The 20,338-nt window shown below is 39.2% G+C and overlaps 1 protein-coding gene across 2 annotated transcripts in view; it reads left to right on the top strand.

Moving 5' to 3' along the window:
* xpnpep1 (X-prolyl aminopeptidase (aminopeptidase P) 1, soluble) overlaps nucleotides 1–19,941 on the top strand; it is a 56,003-nt gene extending 36,062 nt beyond the window's left edge. For both annotated transcript variants that reach the window (XM_069900094.1, XM_069900095.1), the window contains 7 exons: nucleotides 68–139; nucleotides 1,679–1,739; nucleotides 4,879–4,948; nucleotides 7,079–7,252; nucleotides 10,048–10,124; nucleotides 15,402–15,500; nucleotides 19,670–19,941. In XM_069900094.1, the coding sequence (XP_069756195.1) occupies nucleotides 68–139; nucleotides 1,679–1,739; nucleotides 4,879–4,948; nucleotides 7,079–7,252; nucleotides 10,048–10,124; nucleotides 15,402–15,500; nucleotides 19,670–19,789 (673 nt within the window). In that variant the 3' untranslated portion in view covers nucleotides 19,790–19,941. The remainder of the gene's footprint in view (nucleotides 1–67; nucleotides 140–1,678; nucleotides 1,740–4,878; nucleotides 4,949–7,078; nucleotides 7,253–10,047; nucleotides 10,125–15,401; nucleotides 15,501–19,669) is intronic.
* Nucleotides 19,942–20,338: the final 397 nt, after the last annotated feature.

The following is a 20,338-nucleotide window of genomic DNA, read 5'->3' on the forward strand; positions in this document are numbered from 1 at the left end:
CCAACATTGTTTGTATAGTTTACATAACATGATGTCATGCCTGAAAATTTGTTTTGTCATTTTTTAGGCCTACTCCAAGTACAAACAGAACTTTATCATTAAATGAAATCTTTCTTTTGGATTCTGGTGCCCAGTACAGGTAAGACAAAGAACGAGGTTAACTTGTGTAAATATTTTTTAATATTTTGAGGAAAAATATGAATGATACAGGTAGGTGAAAGGGTGGTGATGGTGGACTGATCTAAATGTAAGCTGCTGTCGATTTCCTCATGGAGAAATGAGGGAGACGAATTTGTGTAGTGCGCCCATTGTGAAACATCACCTGATGTTTAACACTTGATTTTTTTTTTTTGAAACACTCTAGAGCAGGGGTTCTCAACCTTTTACTTTCCACTCAAATACCCCTTTAAGTATTCCCTATGCCATAAGTGTTCTGTGATTAGTAAGGGATTGCTTAAGGTGGTATGTGAGTAGGAAGGGAAGGTTGAGAATCACTGCTCTAGACCCAATTATTACTGAAATATTTTGCTTGAGAAAAATTGTCATTGGCCCATTTCCTTTGGAGTTAAGAAACCATGCACATCACGAATCAATTTGGAATGATTAAAACAGTGGTTTTCAAACTTTTTCTTTCCACCCACTTACCACCTTAAGCAATCCTTATTAATGCCAGAGCACTTATGGCATAGGGAATACTGAAAGTGGTATGTGAGTGGAAAGAAAAAGGTTGGGAACCCCTGCTCTAGAGGAAGAGCAGGTTTCCAGGAAGTTAAGAGGTGATAACCAGCACACTAAAAGTCCCAGTGGTTATATAAATGGAAGCATTGAACATATACCTGCCTTGACTTGAGGATTCATTGCAGATTTTAGCTTGTGTTTTATGAATGCAGGGAAGTGATATACAATGAGTGAGGCTTAAATACATGGTGAAAATGTTTCCAATTGATCATGAACAATTGGAACTGGACATTAAAACATGGAAGGTTAGATACCTGCATTTAAAATGAGAAGATTGTATTGTCTCATGTTCTTTTTAGCTATTGCTAATAATGTCTGTCCTTTTTCTTTGATATTATAAATTGAAAATGTGAATTAATAATTGCATGGCTCTACTGAAGAAATCAATTTTAATTGGACACCTTTGGGACATTCTGAGGTTCATGAAGGCTTAATGCAAACTTATGAGCTGCTGGAGGGACTGTCAGGCAGCAGGGATAAAAATGGTCAGACCCTCTATCAAGACGAAAGTAAAAAGGAAGTGATATTGTGTGCAGAAAAGGAGAAAGAGCCTGAGGATGGGCCGAGAGGTGATAAAATATTGGACAGAATGTGAGATCACTGGGAACGGATGGAGAGAAAGGCAAGAACAGGATTAGGTAAAGAAGAATGAGAAAAACTGTGGAACCAGATGGCAGTCAGGTTTACCTCACATGTTCATGCCATGAGGTTTAAGGCTGACCAGAAGGAATATGATGTGTTGTTCCTCAAGTTTGCATTCAACCTCATTCTGACAATAGATGAGGCTGAGGACTATAAATGAATATACAGAGTCGACCTTATGCTGTACTGTTGGTGCTGTACAGCCACTTTCCACACAGGAAAGATAACTGCTTTGTTAAAAGGAGTGAAGCACTTGTGTCTTTGTAAAAGTTTAAGCTCCTGTTTGTGCTTAAAATAGGGATGGAACTACTGATGTCACGCGAACAATGCATTTTGGCACTCCCACTGAGTACGAGAAGGTACGTTACCCCTATTATTAAAGCTCCAATAGATCATTGATCGTTTAACAACAGAAGCTAGTAACAATGAAAATGATGTGTCTGCATCCATTAGAAAAAGGACGACCAAGCTATATTAACTCTTAAGAGATGAATGCTGAGGGATAAGCTATTTGAACCACAAAAAAAATAGACAAAATAACTTTGTGGGAAGAACATTACTGAAAACCATTCAAGGTTCCATTTATTGTCACGTACATAAATCTGCTTGTTTGCCCTGCAAAGACATTCTGAAAGCTGGGTCACGCTGATGTTAGTTGTATTTCCGCAGAGAGCCAGTGATTCTGGGAGAGGACTATTGGTTAGTGGCATTGTATTTGTGTCAATGTGTTCTGAATTTTCACACCTGTACAGTGCAAATGGGATATATCTGCCATTGAGTCAAAAGGTGCTCTCTAAAAATCAAAGCTGTGGGGCCAGAGGCACTTGGTACCTGGCCATAGAAGTGCAAAGTTTTTTTTGTGGTTGGAGGGTCACTTGAAGTCTGGGAATACAGATGTAAAAATCCTTTATTTACGTATGAAGATACTTCAGGTGGAATAAGCTCTCAAAATCAATTTTATCAAGCTTGATACTTTTCTATTAATGATAATATATGACTAACACTCCATCATGTAATACTTTTGGAGAGCCCATACAAGACCTGTGTGGAAAGTTTGAGACAGGATTTGTATTTCAATGGTGTTAAATAGTCTAACTTTAAAATGTCATGGCTCTAATGCCTGATCATTCATCTATTGTTTCTTTACTGTTCTTAGTGACCTGATACCTTCCACATCTCTTGACAGTGCATTGACCTGCTTTATCCTGATCTCATCAGTGTGCAGTGGTTTGGAATTGATTGGAATCATAGTCGTCCTGCATTTTGCCACATCAGTCTTGACTTAACCTCATTTTCCTTTTTTTAAAAATATTTTTATTGAGTTTAACAAAAACCCTTTACACAAGGTAAACTAACAAATCATATATATCAATTGTAAATTAGAAGCACACTATAATTATTACTTATTTCATTCAGGACATCACATTCTCTAATTATAATTAAACATATGAATCATTATGTACTATGTCCAAAATAATATTGAATTATACAAAAAATACACGTAAAATTCCCTTATATAAGGTATTTTAGTTCTCTGATAGGATCTGTAGTTAAATTCCCCCTTTACTTATTTGTCAAAAAATTCTCCCTACTAATCTACCCCCCCCCCCACTTCTAAACAAGTTATCTGTATACATTGTAAATATGAATCGAATAATGGCCTCCAGATAGGGAATCCCAAAAGCATCCTCATTACTTAAATCCTCAGATTATGATAACAATCCATGAATGGGCCCCACATCTTATCAAATTCAGACTTTGCATCTTTAAAATGTCTAATTTTTAAAATTTCAAATAAGACGTCATATCATGTGACCATTGAGTGTGAGTGGGTGAAACATTTCATTTCATCAAAATTGCTTATCTAGCTATCACCAAAGCAAAAGCTAGAATGGCTCTTCTGGGTTGAGGATAGAGATATATCCTCTTCTGGAGAAAAACCAAATGAATCAATCAAAGGGCTTGGTTCTAATTTAACCTTAAGAATCATTGATAAATTTTGGAAAATATCTTTCCAAAAATGTTCCAAGTTTGGACACTCCCAAAACACATGAATCAATGAAGCTTTAAAAAAATTTACACATCATATAATGGAAACCTCTTATTTTCCATGTCAAGTCATCTTTGATCCCAATATTGTACAAATATTTTGAAATACTTTATTTGATGGAATTTAGGACCCACCCCCATTTTTAGCGTGAGGTTTCAGGAAAAATTATTTTAGCATATTTATCTTCACTCATCTCATTGGAAACCCTCTTGCACACCAGCAACATGTCCTCCTGCCCGCCAAGGCACAGGCTGCTTCCCCTTCCCACCGTACAAATGGCAATTGATTGACAGGCTCCCCAGGGCCTGTGGGCGCACGACAGCAGGAGGGAGAGAAGCCAGGGCAACAGGCAAGGCCCAGGCCCACCATCACAGGGAGCAGGTGAAGGATTGTTTGCTTTAAGGGGAGCGCTGGATCTCATGGATCAGAATCTCTGCTGAGCCTTTGTTTGATGAGCATAGCTCCCCAAACAGATTGAATGAGGAGGGTGGCAGTGAGCGAGCGGCCTGTTGACAGGACTCTCGCTTCACTGCCACCAGCGCCTCCTTCAATTTGCTCGGGGGCCGTGGCCATCAAACAAAGCCTGATCATCGAGACCCAGAGCTCGCCTCAAAGAACTGTGGGAGAGAGAGAGAGAGCAAGTGGGGTAAGTGAATGGCTATGGTGACTTTGGAAAGCAAGGGCCACCTGAGAGAGCGGGGCCGCTTCCTGGACAGCGCAGCACCTCTGTGGGTTTTTTGAAGCTGGGTGAGTTGTTTGAGCACTTTCCTCCTGTCAACATCTTGCAGATGAAAGCCTCCACTACATTTGTATTTCGGTACCCAAAATGTGGCACTAAAATGTCACCTTCACGTTTAGGACCCGGGGGCATAAAAAGGCCGTCAAATACAGAAAATTCATAGATTGAAGAACCAGTCATTGTATTAGTGGAGTCATATTTCTAGACCACTTGCACTGTTGCAAATTTTTTGCATCTGCTGTCTTTTAATGGACACAGTTTAGGTGGGCTTAAGCATGTTTCAATATTTCCATAATCAGCATATTCCCATTGTCTATGTCTCCCCAACCATGTGATCAGGGTTACCTATGGGTTATCAGCTTAATTGCCACTTGTAACCCAGCTTGACAATGAGATCCTTCGGTCATCAAAAGCCACGAGAGGTAGAGGTTAATGTAGGGCAAGCAAGGGAATTGACGGTGATGCCAGCAGGATTCAGCGTAATTAAACAACTTTAGAAAGAACCTGTTTATCCAGTGAATGTCAGAAATTTGGCAATGGGTTCTAGAAAGTTGTTGAGGTAAATAACAGATGCTAGCACAAATAAAAATGCCATGCTCCTGTTTTGTAGTCTGCATAATTCTCGATGATATTTTTAATCTGTTAAATGGCCATATCTGTTCCCCATAATAATATTGATCATTTCTAATTTTTCATGTGTATCCTCCAGGAGTGCTTCACTTGTGTGTTAAAGGGACATATCTGTCTGGGTTCAGCAGTTTTCCCAAGTGGTACCAAAGGTAAGATCATTTGGTGGGTATGCTGGTGGTATGAATGAAGGAAAATGAAAGCCAATGACATCAAACTACAAGAAAAAAAAAAAATATTCTGGTCAGTTATTCCATAATTATGTAACGAGTAGAAGTTTGTTATAAACTAAACCAAAATATTAGTGAACATTTAATTATCAGAGCATTTTAACTTGAACTTCCATGGACACGTCAAATGTCATGCTCAGTGTTAAACAATGGGATTTTTAAAAAAAAGTTTATTTGGCAACTTCAGTGAAGGTGAACTCGGTCAGCATGGAAGAGTTGGGCAGAAGGACCTGTTTCAGGTTTCATTATTCAAGGACTCCATGCATGGTCAAGTATCAGTTTAACACCTTTACACCATTAAAAACAAGATATAGTTTCCCTGTTACAACGCAACATACAATCAATTTTCAGAAACCAGACAGTGGTACAAGGAGGCAGGTTACAGCTAGATGTTATAAAAACCCGCCAGTTATGGATGAAGAAGAACGTTACCAAAACCTGAGGAGTTGCTGTGGGCTCTGTTCGCACAGCCTTCAACAGGTTGGGTTTCTGACCTCTTCACAGATGTTAAATTAACCAGTGGCCAGGATACCAACTATCATCCAGTCATAAGTACAAGTGGGAAGCAACGTGCTAATGTTACTGAGTTGCAAGAAGACGTGGAAGTATTTTACAATGGTGATGTAGCTATCAGGAAGGAATGGGAAGACTGAGGTTCTGCTTGTAAGAAAGGAAGAAGTTGTGCTGGACTTCAAATTAATGTACAATGCGGATTTCACTTGTTGACAGAGTCCAGCACTAAAATTCCTAGGAATTCAGAAGGATTCTTTGCCTAGAGAATCTGAAACTTAGACTTATCATGAGGAGGTAATGAAAGCAGACAGTGCAATAGCATTTCAGAAGTTGGGTAGATATGTTGGGTGGGGTGGGGAAAGAAATAGAAAAAACCTGCAGATAAGGTTGGGTGAGCTGAGGCAGCAAAGTTTCATGAGAGACACAACTTGGTTAACTTAAGAGAAATCTGAAACCCTTGGAAAGAGTGCAAGGTAACTCAGTGCAGACAGGTGTGAGGTGTTCTACTTTGGGAGGACAAACCAGGGTAGGACATGTACGGTAAATGTTAAGGCACCAAGGAGTGGGGTAGAACAGAGGGAACTGGGACTAAAGGTACATAATTCCGTGAAAGTGATGTCATTAGTAGATTAGGTAGTAAAGAGAGCTTTTGGCACATTGGCCACCTATTGAGTGTAGAAGTTGGGATGCTATGGTGAAGTTGTATAAAATATTAGTGAGGCTAAATTGCAGAATTGTGTGCAGTTTTGGTCACCTAACTACAGGAAAGCTATCAATAAGATTGAAAATGTGTAGAGAAGATTTACAAGGATGCTGTTGGGACTTGAGGAAACGAGTTACTGGGAAAGTTTAAACAGGTTTGGACTTCACTCCATGGAGCATAGAAGAATGAGGGGAGATTTGATAGAGGCATACAAAATTAGGAGGGGTCGTGGGGTAGAGTAATTTCGCAGGGTTTTTCCACTGGGGTTGGGTGAGACAAGAACATCAGAACATCGTTAAGGGTGAAATGTTTAAAGGTAACATTAAGGGGAACTTCATGTAGAGACTGGTGAGAGTATGGAATAAGCTGCCAGCTCAATAGAGTGAGCTCTGTTTTGACATTTATGAAAAAAGTTAAGGTAAATGAATGGGAAAGGTATGGAAGGTTATGGACCAGATGTGGGTCAATGGAACCAAGCTGAGTAATAGTTTGACACAGACTAGATGGGCCAAAAGATCTGTTTCTGTGCTGTAATGTTTTATGGTTCTAAAGGTACCATTGAGATAGAGCATCAACTTGGGACACTTGTCATCTCACCTGATGATCATTGGGTTTTCCCAATGCTGTGGAATTAGACACAAAAATCCCTGATATTTGTCCTCCGAGACATCCAACGTCATATAATCACGGCCCATATCCTGTGGGAGCTCCACAGAGCTTTGTGATGAATCGCAAGCTCCTCTCAAATATTTTTTACACGAGGTCATTTTCAACATGGGCACTGCGTCCGAGGGACACTAGAATGGTTGATTAAGTGATATGCTCCTTTCTGTCAGGACACCTCCTTGACTCATTTGCAAGAGCCAGTCTTTGGGATCATGGTTTGGATTATCTTCATGGCACAGGACATGGAGTTGGGTCATTCCTGAATGTCCACGAAGGGCCTTGTGGTATAAGTTACAAAACATTTGCCGACGAACCTCTTGAGGCTGGAATGATCCTGAGTGATGGTAAGTAAAGGTTCAAGTTTCTTTCATTGTCACAATCATACATGATACAGCTCAACTTTTGTCTGCTGGAAGGCAAACAGTAGCGATGAGCATCTCCCAACACCCTTATCCATAGGAGAAAGTCTTCAGAGTCACTGAGTATTCACTGCAGCTCTGAAACCTCACAAGGCTGAGCACAAATTAAATAATGGTGCAAGTCCACAGGCTCCTGAATTGCAGATATGTCAACATTTCAGATGGTTTGCCTTAACTACTATTTCATTTTGCAAATAAATGAAAAATTCTCATATTGTGCAAAAGCTAACTTCAAATACATTTTGTTAAATTTGTCCCTGGTATGTAGAGAAAGATGGTGTCTTCTATAAATAGTATCTACAGTACTTTAGCATTCTGAGTTGCACACTGACAAAATAAACATGCAGTGTATACATGACAACTAAATAGTCAGTGTCTCAGTTGTTACACACACACACAGTTGTCAGCAACTTCTGGCATTGTGTATGTAGTTCGACTTGTAAATCTGGAGACTGGTTATTAGTATTACATTGAATCTCCATAGGATACAAGTTGGAGCCTTTTAAGATGCATCTATTATGAAACATTGATATAACTTCCAACTACTTACACATTCTCACTTAAAAATGTAATGAAAATGTTAAGGTACTATCAGTCAGGAGTAATGCTTTTGTGGAACACAGAAGTTGCAATTATTGCTAAATAGCCACTATGGTCCTGCAAAAATCACTTTATTGGTGCTTTCAGAAGAACATTTAAAATTGCATTTTTTTAAAAAGATTGTTTTGTGGTTTTAATATTTTCCTTTAATCCCATCTGTATATACTCTCTCCCCTGTTAATTAAGGCATTCAATGTAATATTGAAAATAAATCCATATTCTGGAGACACCCCCCCCCATGCCCCCTGAATTTAGCTGGGCAGCTTTCTTCTGGGTCAGTGATAAACATTCATCGATGACTACATAGAATTGCACCAAAATAAGTCTGCAAATAATTGCAGTGTTGGTTTCTTACCACCAGATGTCAGTGCATCTCACTTTGAATAGTCTTATTTATCCAATCTGGATAGTATCTGAGGGTTGAAAGTTATCCTGACAATGGTTTTAATGTAAAAATACTTGTTTTATTTAATGGGAGTACCTAAAAGAAAAAAAATGTTTTTTTCTTTTCCACCACTTTCGCAAAAAGGAGATGGCAAAGCGGTGGGGGGGGGGGGGTCAAAGTGAGGTGTTCTGCTTAATATTGGAGTTGATGAATCCTTTGTGTTGTCATGAACTTTAAATCGTGTGGCAGGAGTTCATGACAAAGTAATTACGTTTATTTCAACTAAATAGTAGTTCCCTGAGTTCCACAAGGTTGTTTTCAAGAACCAAAGTTAATCTTTTCAATTAGCATAATACAGATTTGTTTCTCATAACAGTTGTATTATTAAGTAATTGATCCAGCCCTATTCCAGGAATTTTCTGGGTTTACTGCCCAACTATTTTATTCATCTGATATTATAATAATCTGTTCATTCAACACGTTTTGTTTTGGGCAAAACATTTTCTTAATCATCCACTGTGGTTTTTGAAGTCATTTTATACTTGAAGTGCTTTGGGCTATCAGTGAGAAAAGCAGTGAACACCAAGTCTTTTTCACTTTGCCGCCTTTTGATCTGATGTAGCAACAAGATGGTAATAAAACACATGCCTGCTACTGCACAAAAAATGCATGTTCACTTTAAATAGAGTTAATTACACCCATCAAATTTGCAGCTTTGAACAATCTACAGAATTATTCAACATCAGTAATCCTTGTGAGAAATGCTTCAGTCTTGGTTAGAAGGTGCAGCAAAGTTTATACAAGGAGACACTAAATATATTATTTTTCACATTAGAGGGATGTATTTTTATCACCTTTAATTTTGATATTTGTCTTAACACCATCTCAGCATTTCCCAGATGCTCACTTCTTTGGTTTCATTAGACCTGGTATCAGTTTCTAAAATTGTTGTGTGTTTAATCACACAAAAGGCAGATCCTGAGATTGATCTTCCAACTCATTTACATAAAGGACATATACGGCACTGTAAATTAAATGTTTTTATTTAACTTCTGTGGTGTTGCCTGTGGTTGCGTCGCTGCATTGGTAACCTTGTACTGCTGTCATAAATCTCGTTGTATAACTTGTACAATGACAATAAAAAGCTTATTATTATTTTTATTATTATTATTTGCTCTATCTTATTGAACCAAGTTGATCTTGGGTTGAGGGCTGGTGGGATTGTAGCAGCTCTGCTAGGCCTTGTACTTGAGAGATATGGCAGAATCTCTGGCTGTCTGGTGGCAGTTGTGAAAATTAAAATTATTGCTGGCGTTTGTATATTAAAGGGCTCAGAAAATTGAAAATGAATGGAGGTAAACCCATTAATGCAGTACTCATCAAAATAAGTCTCCCAAGTTTATAGCATTACATTCCCTTTCCCAGCGAGACACCACTGATTGCTTAATTATACAAACATCTATGATTAAAATTCATGGTATAGAGAGGAATCCGATCAAGGAAAGCAATACTTTGAAAAGACCATAATACATAACTCAGTATGACCCAAAAGAAACTGATTTGTGGCATTGTTATCAAAGCTAATAGTGAGAAAATGAGACAAAGCATTAAAAATGAATTAGCATTTCCTCATCTGCTCTTCATTGCAGTAATACCCAACTGACATAACTCATGAATATAGTGTTTTGATATCTGAGGAACATTAACTGATACATTTCTTCCCATCTTTGTTTAGAGCCTGGCTATTATGAAGATGGTAGTTTTGGGATACGGATTGAAAGTTTATTTCTTGTAGTTCCTGCACAAACCAAGGTAAATTATTATTCCAAGTGTTCTGTTCTGGGTAATACCATTTGTAAACTGCAAGCAATGGCAAGAATCATGTTGGCTGGACTTCTCACCACAGCTGGGTGTCATTCAAGTTTATTTGTCGCATTTCAGATGTTGAAAGGCATGGACAGAGTAGATTTAGAAAGGTTATTCCCCATAATGGGAGAGTGGAGGACAAGGGGGCTCAAATTCAGGATTGAAGGGCATCCACATGGAACAGAGATGTGGGGAATTTCTTCAGCCAGAAGGTGCTAAATTGAATTTATGTTGTGGGGGGGTCAGGTCATTGTGTGCATTTAAGATAGAAGTTCCTTTTACATAGAGCTGTAAAGCAGGTTTTATCTGCCTTTTGAGCTCTGCGTTTAAAAAAAAAAAAAAAAAAAAAAAAAAAAAAAAAAAAAATTGAAGGCTGTTGGGGTGGTCCAGACTTGCCCATCTTTGATCCTCCGGTGGGGGGGGGGGGGGAGTCTTAGTTGTGGAGCAAAGCATATTTGACTCGTGGAGCTGGCTTATTTCAGTTCTGTGAGCACGAAAGCTGGCTTCCTAAGATGGTCATGTCTATGGGAATACTGCATCTTTGCAGTATAAAAGGGGCAAGAGATTGATAGGTTCTTGATTAGCCAAGGCATCAAAGGTTATGGGGAGAAGGCCAGGCAGTGGGGCTGAGTGGGGAATTAGATCAGCTCATGATTTAATGATGTGGCAGACTTGATGGGCTGAATGTCTTGTGGGGTTATTTGTCTTTTTTTTTTAAAAAAAAAAGCTTGGACTTTAATTCTTATAACACCAGGGAGATGGGGAAATAGTGTTTTGCTCTGTTAGATACAGGGCACTATTTGTTCAATGGTATCCTGGGTTCTTTGCAGCTCACCTTTTGCAATTGCAAATTTCCAGTCCATTCAGCTCTCATTGGTGAGACTTTAGAAACAGATGAATCAATTAATGAAAAAGTAATGATTATGTGATTGCCACGAAGAGGAAATAGGTTTGTGTCTGGCAAAAGGTTTTATCCTGGGTGAGCTCTAAATTCAACCTGTCAAAGCTATGGAAAAATATTGTTCTCAGGCACTGAATCTCCAAGGTTTTGTCAAAATAAAACTGTGTGCATTGAGCTTGGCAAAGGCTATTTTAGAGCTGTCTGTTTGGAAATACAAATTACATTGTGTTGTTGTGTTCAAGAATATCTTCATTAAATGTTTCTACTTCCCTAATTAAATCTGTTATTGCTCTTTCTAAATCGTGTGTTGAGGCTGGACAGTCCCACTTGGCTGAGCAAAGAAACCATATAATGATGTTCCTGTAATTCTGATCTATGGTCTGCTCCATGCCCAGCTGCCTTGTATTTTACATTTGGATACACATTGGAAAAACTGGCATTAACCTAAATTAATGATTTTTTTCTTGATGTTGTAGAATTGTTGGAGAGGCTATCAACCGTCCATTGGATTTAGCTGTTCTCAATCTTTTTTTTGGCTAAGGACCCCTTAGGGTTCTGCTCAGTTTTATAGGTTCTCTTCCCTGTGAAAGCAGTCAAGTTTAGTTGGTTTATTCAGAACAGTTACAACTGATTATCCAAAATGGTCGGGACCAGGCCTATATTGAATAAATGGTTTTTTTTCCAGATACCAACAGCAAATCACTTGTAACAGTGTTTAAACAACAAGGGAAGGCTTTTTAAAGCATTAAAATAATGTTTAATACTCACCAAAATGCTGGCCATCAATCACCAACACCTCTCCACCAAAGCCCCGCTGCTGCCAGGAGGCCTCTCTCCTTGGTGACACCAGGAGAAGGGATTCTTCTGACCGCTTGTGGCTGGGAGACAGTGGCACGCGGTTTGAGAGGGAGAATTGGAGTAAAAAGTCAATAGGGGAAGGTAAACAAGAAATGGAAAGAGAAAGGGAATGGAGCTATCTGAAACAAGGACAATAGTCATTCTAATTTCATATCAGGTGAATTTTATTTTTCAACCGGAGGTCAGTTCAGCTCTGAAAAAATTTGGATAAATGGGGATTTCTGATAATTGGAGTTGTACTGTACTTTCACCAACTACATGTATATTTTATGATTTCAGTCCATGGCAGCCCACTTAAATGAGCCATGGTCCCCATTGAACAATAAAGTGTGGTCACTACATTCCAATCAGCTGAAAATGAAAATTGAGAATGTTGCTTTACCTTTCTGCTAATTTCGTGTTAATCTCACTGTGTTTCATTCATTTAAAACAGAGTCTTTTCCTTTAGGTGCTGATTGTTGGAAATATTGGTTTGGTAAAATTGTTAGTGAAATGTCGGCGTTGCCGGAGCTGCTGTAATGGCAGAGCTACTGCTGGTGTGGGCCCAGGAGTATGGAGACACAGCATTGCTCCAGGGTTCAACTGCCCTTTCCAAATGCCGGCAGCTCCGTACAGGCATTAAATGGATTGTTAGAGAAGCAGACGGTGTTTTTAAACTAAAATCCTGCAACCCTGAGTCTGTGCCCAAGATGGCAGCGCCTATGCTCTACAGCGGCCACAAAGGATTGCAGTCTCCAGGGAGCAATGAGCCTGCACAGGGCACCAGAAACCAGAACAACCCCCGCCCACCAGTTGAGAAGCAGCAGAGGAGACGACCCTACAGGACAGTGTCCACACCAGCGGACCAGTGAGGGGCTCAGTGGCTGAGGAATCCTGCAGGATGGTGACCACAGCAGCGGACCAATGAGGGGCTCAGCGGCTGAGGGACCCACACAGACTGCAGGCGACACGTGGTCAGGGTACCTGTATGGGCTACTAAAGACTAGTTCATGGAAGCCAGGCATCAGAGCTGGGATTCGAGAGGGTGTTGAAGGCCAGAAGGGCACCCAAAGGTCCTCGGGCACCGAAGGCTTCTTGTACGTGTCAGAGGTTTGGATCCGAAGCTCAAGTTGCCAATGGATCGAACAGTGGTCTGTGTGGCTGCAGGAGCACTGGAGAATAATTCATGGATACTCTGAATGGACTCTTGCTTTTCTTTCTCGTACTATAAGGGGGATCCAGGTGACACTAATGTTGATTCTTTTATGACTTTTACACAATCACTGAGAAGCGGGAAATTTGTGCAAATTTCCCGCAATGCAGGCTGTGTAAAAAAAGGTCAGGACGGAACTTGCTTTACACTTGCTTATTTTCTCACTCATAAAAAGTCCTAGAGTGAATCTGTAGCTGAATGCTACCCCTGAAATTACTGCCATGTAAGCTGCTCTGATTTTGATTTGAAAGTTCCTAAAACTTTATTTTTTGCACGCAGTACACCTGTGCAGATTTTAAAATCTGCTTTGGGTATTCTACGTTTTTTTTTGCATGCTAACAAAATCTGATTGCAGATGTTCTCATGCACTTTATACTCATGCATGGTATTGAAAAAGCAGCATCCTTAAAATGTGTTCTTCAATCATCTGTTTCAATTTTAACAACCTGTAATATACTCTCCTATGATCAGCTGTCAACAAAGCAATTTATTTGCCAAGAGCCCTTTCAGCCTGTCCTGGATGTTCATTTTAGCTTGGTTCTCGCTGTTTATTGCAGGCAGATTGCTCATGTCTTCCTTCATGAATTCTTGAAGGAAGTCATCATTCATAATGTTAACCACCTTGTGCTCTTCCCTCTATTTTCAGTCTATTTGCATTTTTAATAATATTCACCTCTGGTGAATATTATTTATCATTGAAATTGTGACTGAATTTTTGTCTTGCATTTTATTTATTTATTTTTTTACAGCTTCAGTTTTCTTTTTAACTAAAAATATTGCAAAGACCTAAAATAGTGTAATAGGGTGATCAGCAATGGAAATCATAAAGGTACTCAGCTTTGCAGATGCTACAGTTCATCATATCCATTCTTACACTGTGCTTGTGCGCCTTGTGGATACTGACCATGTTTGTCTGCTTTGCTAACACCAAGTTCTTTGTGATACTCTTAATTATTTTGGTGATGCCCTGATGAAAATAATTAATGGCTGTATTATGGAATTTGAGGTCTCAGTGATTTAAAAACTATCACTTAAAAGTTGTATGAATTGCAAATTTTATACAACCTGCTTCCATTATAAGATTAGAGTTTATAGGTCTGATTCTTCCTTGACAGATGCACAATTTACTCAGATTATCTTTATTTCATAGCTAACACATGAATAATAACTAGACTTCTGAAGTCTTTCAATTGCTGTTTCACATTAATTGTAATTTATCATCCTTATGTTCATATTTTCAACATGGAGGTTTTGTGCTTCATTGTTTTGTTTCCTCCTGTTTTCCCCTTCAACTTGAATCTTCAATTTCTTCTAGTCTCTGATAAATAGTCATTGATTTGAATTGGTGTTTATACCTTTCTACAAGCTGTGGGCCAAAAGGCTTGTTACCGTGCTGTGCGTAGGTCTAAATTTAAAAAGAATTAAATTTACTTTAAAGAATCATGTTCATAAAATCTGTACAACATTTCAGTCCCCATTGGATTCATTGCAGTTTGCAGCATTGATGGTCAGCGTTATTACTTTAATAAGCATTGGAAATTCTTTGGCATCTGAGTTATTAGTAACCAGTATGCATAACTTGACTGGTGCAGTCCTACAACTGGCAGAGAGACTTGAATGCTTCTAAGTAAATGCAACAGAATAGATAAATTGCAAGGCTAATAATCCTGGGAATAATCATCCCCACATTGACAATCTACCAGGATCCTTGTCTGGAAAGGGCATACAAAATCATCGAGGACCCCTTCCATCTTGCATACAGCATCCTTTAGCTGTTCCTGTCAGGAAAGAAATAGAGGAGTATCAGAGCCAGCGCCACCAGGCTGAGGAACAGCTTCTTCCCACAGGCAGTAAGAATGCTGAACGACTGAAGGAACTGCTCACACCAACCATTTGAGTCTCTTATTCATGAATCAATATTTGTACATGTATTATGTCTGGTTGTGTGTCTGCGTGTTTTGCACCGAGGACCCGAGAATGCTGTTTCTTCGGGTTGTACTTGTCCAATTGGATGACAATAAACTTTACTTGAAAATCATTATTTCCCGAGATAAATAAGTAATGTGAAAAGTTGCATTCACAGATTTAGCAAAGGAATGGTACAAATCTAATTTAAATCCAACTTCAATACTCCTTATCATTGTTTGGAAAAGAGAGATATGTTGTTTTAGTCATGTTTTTCAAAGATAATTCAGTAATTGTACTTTTCATAGGAAAATTGAAAATGGTAATAGATGTGTTCTGAATTTAAAGTACATTTATTTTTGTTTAGTATCGATTTCTGAACAGAGAGAGCCTTACATTTGAAGTATTGACACTTGTCCCAATTCAAACCAAAATGGTGAATGTCGAGTTACTCACTGAAAAAGAGGTAAGAATCTGTTATATATAATTAGTTATGAATTAAAGATCTGATTTGACTATCTGGACATAACATTAAGTAATTGTGAAATATGCTGTGGTTGGTTATAGTTTCACAGAGTATGTGCAATCATTTTTCACTTGAACACTAATGACATTAACAAGATTTCTGGCTGGTGTATTGATTTGAAAGTTAGACTGGAGTTTTGATCATCTTGGATTTGGGTTAAATTGGTAGCAATTACAGAAGCACTTGTAAAATTAAATGAATTGGCAAAATATCAAAGTGTGGCATGTCTGCATTACCAATCATAAGTGATGTTGAGGTAGTTTTGTCAGAGAGACAGGTTCTATGGTTATTAGAGCCAATTTGAAAGTTCTGGGGAGGAACTTTGATCCAAGACAACATGTGCAAGATGCCAGCATGTGAGGGCATTGAATGTTTATAGGGCTACACAAGGTTTCTGAGGAAGGGAGAGGCGAGGCCATCAGATTTAGCAATAGAATTAAGCCATTCACATCATGGCTGATTTATTTACCCTTCAACCCCATTTTCCTGCCTTCTCCCTTTAACCTTTTTATACCCTTATGAATAAAGAACCTATCAACCTCCACTTTAAATGTACCCAATGACTTGCCATCTGAGGCAACAAATTCACCACCACCCTCTGGCGGAAGAAATTTCTCCTCGTCTATGCTCCAAAGGGACATGCTCTAGGTTTTGAAGGGAATTAAAAATGAGGATTTTAGAGTAGAAGCAAAGCAATTCTGGTCTGTAACCAGTTTTAGACAAGTTAACAGACAAACAAGGAAATGTACCTTTTGCAGGTTAAGATTCAGAGTTTTGCTTGACTATGACTTTGTAGAAAGAAAAAAGATGTTTATGTAATATACTTTGATTGCAGGATGTTTTAAAGCACTTTAGAGCTAGTGAAGTATTCTACATAATACAGAAATTGCAATAGCTAGTTTGAATATATGTGTACTGTATGTTAATGACAAGATAATCTGTTTTGTTTTTTAATAATATTGTTTTGAAGTAGAAATATTGGCCTGGACACTGGGGAAATCTCATCTGTTCTTTGAAATAATGGCATATTTTCTTTTGGGAATAGAACTGGAATTAATATCCCATCCAAGATTCTGGCATTTCTGACAATATAATGTTTCCTTACTAATGCACTGGGCTGCCAGCTAGAGTTTGCAGCTTGCACTGTTTTGGAGTGTGATTTGTGACCCAGAAGTGGTGGTGCACAGGACAGTAGAAGGGTGATGCTAGCCAAGTGAATGCTAGATTGGTGAAGTAAAACAAAAGCCACAGTGAAGGTTTCCATGGTGGATAAGTTTTAAGACACACGATCTAAAGCTCAAGATGAAGATTCAATCTCAGGTTGTTTCAATAAGGGAAAAATCACTTGCTGATCTTGTATGGTAATTAGTCCTTAAAATCTGGTAGACTGGTTGTCTCATCCGGGTGAACTTGGTGCCTGGAGATTATACTGGACAATTTTTTTTCCACAAGGTTTGCTTCCTGAAAAAAAATGGGGATTATGATAGACAACTTCAAACTGAATACAACAATCATTTCAGATTTGTTGCATCACATAGGAAGCTGGAGAAACCTTAAATGAATTTTTATTGAATTTAGCATGTTTAATCACATAATGATGCTGACACGTTGCATTAGTTCAATTGGCCTAAAAATGTTTTGCCGCTGATTTTCATGTTTACTCAGGATCTTATGTCTCTTGTGTCAGGGCCCAACAATAGTCGGCAACTATAGGTGGATTCCAGTTGCCTTGATTCAGTTTTTCCATGGTCACAATATCCTGGTGAAACCTTTCACCATGTTAGTCACTGACTGCACTAAGATCAGCAGGGACGGAGTCCAAGAGCAAATGCAGAACATGAATTTTCAATGACACGTTGGACTTCATGGTTTTTATGCTTGAAGTAGACTTAAAATATGAGAGGAAATCACAAAAATAGGTTACTGTATATTTCGGCATATAAAATGACCCATGAAACGCCCATACAGCACTCAAAAAGGGTCATCTTATATGGCAGAAAAATGAGACCTTAAGTTCTACTCAAAAATCTGCTCAATATTTATTTGACATACAAGACGACCCTTGAAGCACCTCACCGGTGCTGCTGCTTCACGACACCTCCCCAATGTCACCAAAACACACCCAGACATTTTACAATTGTAGTGATAGAGGTCCCTGCTCCTGCCTGGGAACCAGTGCCCCCTAAGCCAACACGTAGTCATGGTTCCTGCACCGAGCACACTTGGGCAGTGAGGAGACTTCTTCGATGCAGACAGCACCACCCTCGATGTTGAAAATAACTCGCCAACTCTGACTTCAGCCAATGCTGAAGACTTGGACCCGGCCCCATTTGGCATCTTCCTGACCAGAGCAAAGGTTTTGTTTTTTTTTAAAAACTGTTATTGTACTCAATTTACAGATTTATTCCTTGGTGATCAGGGTGTTGTAACAAAGTTTGGGTTGTTGCTGGGAGGCCTGGATACCAGCATCCAGCACTTTCCTTGCAGAAAATTGGTGGATCATCTTGTTTGCTCATACAACACCAGGAAATTCAGGCTAAAAATGGGGACCATTTTATCTGAAAGTGGTATATGCCAAAATATACAGTATATCTAAAATAAATAGTACCTGATGGCAAAATTTTGATTTGTGATCAATAGCCCAAAATACAAAATATACCCAAAAGTGTCCAAGAAGCAAAGGTAAAAATACATAACCAATGTTTCAGGCTTGATCCCTTCATCAAGGGATGAAAGAGTCGGCAACTATAGGTGTCCGAACAAAAGGGATGGGGAGGGAGAGTGGCAAAGGCAGGAGATGATAGGTGGAGAAGGGAGGGAGGGGACAACAGCAATCAGGGGAAGGAAGAATAGGTGAGTGGAGGGGGAAGGGGAAAGAAAAGGTGACCTGGTTAGCAGAAAGTAGAGGAGTTGATGTTAATGCCATCTAGCTGGAGAGAGCCCAGATGGAAAATAAGGTAGTGGTCCTTCAATCTGCAGGTGGTCAGGGTGGGGCAGAACACAAGGCCATGGACAGGCATGGGGAGTGTGACTTAGAATTGAAATGGTTGGCTACTGGGAGGTATTTATTGTGGCAGAGGGAGTAGAGGTGCTCAGTGAAGTGATCTGCCAATCTGCGACCAGTCTCACTGATGTAGAGAAGGCAAATGGGATGTCATATTTCATGGCAAATAATTGAATGTACGAGCTGGAATGTTTTGCTGTAACTGTCCAGGGTAAGAGTGAGGCCTGCTCCTGAAGTACTACATACAATTGTCCAGATGAGGGAGACAACGTTGACTTTGGAGGGAATGCAGAGCTCGTTCAGCAGGTTTATTCTGAAAATGAGGAGTCATCTTATGAGGAGAGGTTGAGCAAGTTGGAATGATACTCATTGGAGTTTCAAAGGGAGGGGGGATAAACTTGTATAAAATTGTTAAAGGAACAGATGAGATAGAAGCTGAGAGGTTGTTTCCTCTGGCAGGTGAGGGCTATGATCAGGGAGCATTGCCTCACGCTTTAGGGGAGTAGATTTAAGACAGGTGAGAAAGAACTGGTCCCAAAGGGAGAGAATCTGTGGAATTCCCCGAAGCAGTAAAGGCTGGCTCATTAAATGTATTTAAGGCACAGATTTTTTGAATTAGAGGGGAATGAAGGGTTATGGAAAACAAGCAAATGTAACGGAGTCAACAACCAGATTAGCCACTTCTTATTGAATGGAGGATCAGACATAGCCGCAGATAGCTGACTTGTCTTATTTCTTGTGCTCTTTTGTATTTTCTTCGAGAGTGGATTAATACATTGTGTATTTGAGCACGACGTATGTGAATTGACTATCTCAAACTGTGTTGACAATGTGTACAGTTATCTGACATAAAACCATAATTTTGTGGATGCAGATGTGATTAGAACAATTATAGATGTATTAGGCATCCAATAGAGTGTGGGAAACCAATCTGGCTTCATCACTAAAATTTCATGTCTCAAACATTAAAGCGTGATTTTTTCATTATTCACTTGCTTCAAGATTCAGCTCCTTTTGTTCCTCTCAACAGTACTCCTGCAATGCAGTCATGCAACAGCTTGGTTTATTATGCCCAATTTAACGATGATTTATCATTGTCCCTCAGCGCGATTGGCTTAACCACTATCACCGGCTATGCAGAGAGGTGATTGGAGCAGAACTGGAGAAGCAGGGAAAAGTGGAAGCATTACAGTGGCTCATGAAGGAAACAGAGCCTGTCAACTGATGGCCAAAATGAAGTTTGCAAAAGAAAACATTTATTTATCATGCACATTAATCTCATTATGACCTTCTGCAAGTGCAGCATTGTAACATCCCTGAGGCTAGAATGATGCATCCTTCAGCTAATTCTTAAAATAAAATATTTCATTCTTTTAAGTTTTTGGTATCTCTATTTCCATTTGAATTGATTTGCGCCCCCCCCCCCCACTAAAACTTGGGAATAGTGATCACTCTTCCTTAACATACCAGGGGTTGTTGGTTAATTGGATATAATTGGGGCAGCACAGACTCGTGGGCCTGTTACCATGTTGTATGTTTATATTTAAAAAAAAAAAAAATTTACATTTAAAAATATAAATTTAAAACTATCATGGCAGTAGTGGAGCAGGATAAGCTTGGGCCTTGTAGAAAAGTATTAAATTGATGGAAGACAAATTATGACATGATTGGACAGGTGATAGAGGGAGTTAATTGGGGGCTGCAGTTATCAGTCAAGCCCAGAACCGACAGGTGGCAGTTGTTTAAGGTCTGTGACATGAGGAACAAGGTGAGT

The sequence above is a fragment of the Narcine bancroftii genome, chromosome 10 (genome assembly GCF_036971445.1).
Source record: "Narcine bancroftii isolate sNarBan1 chromosome 10, sNarBan1.hap1, whole genome shotgun sequence".
Lineage (NCBI taxonomy): Eukaryota > Metazoa > Chordata > Chondrichthyes > Torpediniformes > Narcinidae > Narcine > Narcine bancroftii.